This window comes from Scomber scombrus, unplaced genomic scaffold (assembly GCF_963691925.1).
Source record: "Scomber scombrus unplaced genomic scaffold, fScoSco1.1 SCAFFOLD_609, whole genome shotgun sequence".
Classification (NCBI taxonomy): Eukaryota; Metazoa; Chordata; class Actinopteri; order Scombriformes; family Scombridae; genus Scomber; species Scomber scombrus.
This window is the reverse complement of record NW_026910493.1, coordinates 1-4000: the sequence shown is the minus strand read 5'-3', so window position 1 is coordinate 4000 and position 4000 is coordinate 1. Positions and strand designations below refer to the sequence as shown.

General features: G+C 49.8%; 1 protein-coding gene across 1 annotated transcript; it reads left to right on the top strand.

Annotated features, from left to right (window-relative positions):
• Window positions 1-371: 371 nt before the first annotated feature.
• Window positions 372-3758, top strand: LOC133977060 (phosphoinositide 3-kinase regulatory subunit 4-like; the record flags this gene model as incomplete). The annotated part of the gene is made up of 3 exons (XM_062415201.1): window positions 372-505; window positions 2274-2484; window positions 3351-3758. Coding segments are annotated over 3 exons (753 nt in total), but the record flags the coding sequence as incomplete, so codon positions are not given.
• Between the last annotated feature and the right edge of the window lie 242 nt (window positions 3759-4000).

Here is a 4000-nt window from a genome sequence, read left to right as displayed (position 1 = left end):
GCGCAGTGTGTGCGCAGTGTGTGTGCAGTGTGTGTTCGCAGTGTGTGTGTGCGCAGTGTGTGTGCAGTGTGGGTGTGCAGTGTGTGTGCAGTGTGTGTGTGCAGTGTGTGTGCGCAGTGTGTGTGCGCAGTGTGTGTGCAGTGTGTGTTCGCAGTGTGTGTGTGTGTGTTGTGTGTGTGTTGTGTGTGTGTGCGCAGTGTGTGTTGAGTGTGTGTGCACAGTGTGTGTGCACAGTGTGTGTGCAGTGTGGGTTCGCAGTGTGTGTTCAGTGTGTGTGTGCAGTGTATTTAACCCCCTCTCCTCTGCCCTCTGTGTGTGTGTGTGTGTGTGTGTGTGTGCGTGTGTGTGTGTGTGTGTGTGTGTGTTTCCAGGCTGTGTGATCGCTGAGCTCTTCACTGAAGGCGTCCCCCTCTTCGATCTGTCCCAGCTGCTGGCGTATCGTAAAGGACACTTCCAGACGGAGCACGTCCTCATGAAGATCGAGGACCGCAACATCCGAGAGCTGGTAATGATTCAGGACTCACTGTGTCACCATCATCATCATCATCATCATCATCATCATCATCATCATGATTAACCTTCATGTCGTCCTCTCGGGTCAAATTGTCCCTGTCTGTTTTGACTGTTCCTTCTTTCCTTCCTTCCTTCCTTCCTTCCTTCCTTCCTTCCTTCCTTCTCTCTTTCCTTCCTCTTTTTCTTCCCTTCCTTCCTCCATCCCCCTTTCTTCTTTCCCTCCCTCCTTCCCTCCTTCCTTCCTTCCTTCCTTCCTTCCTTCCTTATTTACTCCATCCTTCCTTCTCTCTTTTCTTTCCTCCCCCTACCTTCCTTCTTTCCTCAGTCCTTCTTTCTTTCCTTCCTCCCTTCCTCTTTTCCTTTCTCCCTCCCTCCTACCTTCCTTCCTTCTCTTGTCCTTCCATCCTTCCTTTCCTTCCTCCCTCCTTACCTTCCTTCTTCCTTCTTCCTTCCTTCCTCCCTTCCTTCCTTCTTCCTTTCCTTCTTTCCTTCTTTCCTCCCTCCCTCCTTCTCTCTTTCTTTCCTCCCCCTACCTTCCTTCTTTCCTCTGTCCTTCTTTCTTTCCTTCCCCCCTTCCTCTTTTCCTTTCTCCCTCCCTCCTACCTTCCTTCCTTCTCTTGTCCTTCCATCCTTCCTTTCCTTCCTCCCTTCCTTCTTTCCTTTCCTCCCTTCCTTACTCCCTCCTTTTCTTCCTCCCCTCCTACTTTCATCCTCCTTTCCTTCCTTCTTCCTTCCTTCCTTCCATCCTTCCCTTCCCTCCTTCCTTCCTTCCTTCCTTCTTTCCTTCCTTCCTTCTTCCTTCCTTCCTCCTTTCCTTCCTCCCTTCCATCCTTCCCTTCCATCCTTCCTTCCTTCCTTCCATCCTTCCCTTCCCTCCTTCCTCCCTTCCTCCTTTCCTTCCTCCCTTCCTTCCTTGACTCGAGGACAACAGGAGGGTTAAGGCTGGTGGTCCTAACATTAGTTTCAGACCTCTGCTCGCTGTGTGGGCCGCTTTGGGTTCGTGTCACCAAACATTTAAAAACCTTATAATTAGACAGCCTCATTTTTATTGTCATTCGTTCTTTTCCTCTTTCAACCGCAAGATTTCGAGAAGATTCCCAAACTGTAAAACAGAAAGATAGATTATGGCCTTTCACTATAAATCTTTGCCTGACTCGTCCTCCTTCCTCTTTTTAACCGCGCTGTCACATCACAACATCAACACAAGATAAACTGTGTCTGCATCACTTCGTAAAGCAGCGAGCACATACTGTTCTGTCCTTCCTTCCTCCCTCCCTCCTTCTTTCCTTCCCTTATTTCTTCCGTCCTTCCTTCCTTTCCTTCCTCACTTCCTTCTTTCCTTCCCTTCTTCCTTCAGTCCTTCCTTCCTTTCCTTCCTCCCTTCCTTCTTTCCTCTGTCCTTCTTTCCTTCCTTCCTCCCTTCCTCTTTTCCTTTCTCCCTCCCTCCTTCCTTCCTTGTTTCCTCCCTCCCTCCTACCTTCCTTCCTTCATTCTTTCCTCTGTCCTTCTTTCCTTCCTTCCTCCCTTCCTCCTTCCTTCTTTCTGTACTTCCTTCCTTCCTCCCTCCTTTCCTTCCTTCTTCCTCTCTTCCTTCCTCCTTTCCTTCCTTCTTCCTCCCTTCCATCCTCCCTTCCTCCCTTCCTTCCTCCTTACCATCCTTCCTCCCTTCCTCCTTTCCTTCCTTCTTCCTCCCTTCCTTCCTTGACTGGAGGACACCAGGTTTCTTAAAGGACTGAACTGACTGTGGGTTCTTCTCTCAGGTGGCTCAGATGGTTCAGCGGGAGCCGGAGAAGCGTCTGACAGCGGAGGAATACCTGAAGCAGCAGAGAGGAAAAGCTTTTCCAGACATCTTCTACACCTTCCTGCAGCCGTACATGGCTCAGTTCGCCAAAGAGACGTTTCAGTCGGCCGACGAACGCGTGCTCGTCATCCGCAAAGACATCGACAACATCCTGCACAACCTGAGAGGAGGTGAGAGTCCAGTCTGAGCTCCTGCTGCTGTTCAATCAATCTTTATTTATACAGCGCCAAATCACAACAAAGTCATCTCAAGGCTCTTTACACATAGAGCCGAACTCTTCAGGTATAATTTAAAGAGACCCAACATTCACACATGAGCAGCACTTAGTGACAGTGGAGAGAAAAAAACTCCCTTTTAACAGGAAGAAACCTCAGAACCAGAACCAGACTCACAGTGGGAGAACATCTGCCTCGACCGGTTCTATGATCTCTTTAACCTTCGTGTCGTCCTCCCGGGTCAAATTGACCCCGTCTGTTTTGACTGTTCCTTCCTCCCTCCTTCTTTCCTCTGTCCTTCTTTCCTTCCTTCATCCCTTTTTCTTTTCTTTTCTTTTCTCCTTCCCTCCTTCCTTCCTTCTTTCCTCCCTCCCTCCTACCTTCCTTCTTTCCTTCTTTCCTCCCTCCTTTCCTTCCTTCCTTCCTTCCGTCCTTCCTTCCTCCCTCCCTTCCTTCATCCTTTCCTTCCTTCCTTCCTTCCTCCCTCCCTCCTTTCCTTTCTTCTTTCTCCCTTCCTTCCTTTCCTTCCTTCCTCCCTCCATCCCTCCTTTCCTTCCTTCTTCCTCCCTTCCTCCCTCCTTTCCTTCCTTCCTTCCCTCCTTCCTTTCCTCCTTCCTTCATTCCTCCTTTCCTTCCTTCTTCCTTCCTTCCTTCCTTCCTCCTTTCCTTCCTTCTTCCTCCCTTCCTTCCTTGAGGGTTAAGATATGATGGATTCTGACCATTAAGAACTTTAAAAGTGAGGAGAAGGATTTTAAATTCTATTCTAGGTTTTTGTTCCTGCTTCTTAGTCCGAGAGCTTCAGTGTTGTGTTTCCTCTCCAGGCTCCTCCTCCTCTTCCTCCTCCTCCTCTTCGTCTCAGGACGGCGGTGACTGCGTGCCGAGCTCTCGTGAGGAGCAAGGCCTCATCGTGCTGGTGTCCGTCATCACTTCCTGCCTGCAGACGCTCCACTCCTGCGACTCTAAGCTGGCGGCTCTGGAGCTCACCTTGCACCTGGCGCCGCGGCTGGGCGTGGACATCCTGCTGGACCGCATCACGCCGTACCTGCTGCACTTCTGCAACGACCCCGTGCCCCGCGTGCGCGCCCAGGCCGTGCGCACGCTGGCCAAGGTGCTGGCGCTGGTGAAGGAAGTGCCGCGCAACGACGTCAACATCTACCCGGAGTACATCCTGCCGGGGATCGCTCACCTCGCACAGGACGACGCCACCATCGTCAGGCTGGCGTACGCAGGTCAGAGGCTCCAGAATAATGAATTAACCATGAATGAATGAATGAATGAATGAATGAATGAATGAATGAATGAATGGCTCTGATGGTTATACAATAAACCCCACAGCTCCATTAAGCATTTTTCTGCTCATTTTACCTTTACATTAAATAACATTTAACCACCAAAAAGAGATGAAAAAATGACTAAAAGAGACTTAAATTGACTAAAGAAACCTAACAACTACAAAAAAGAGACATAAAAA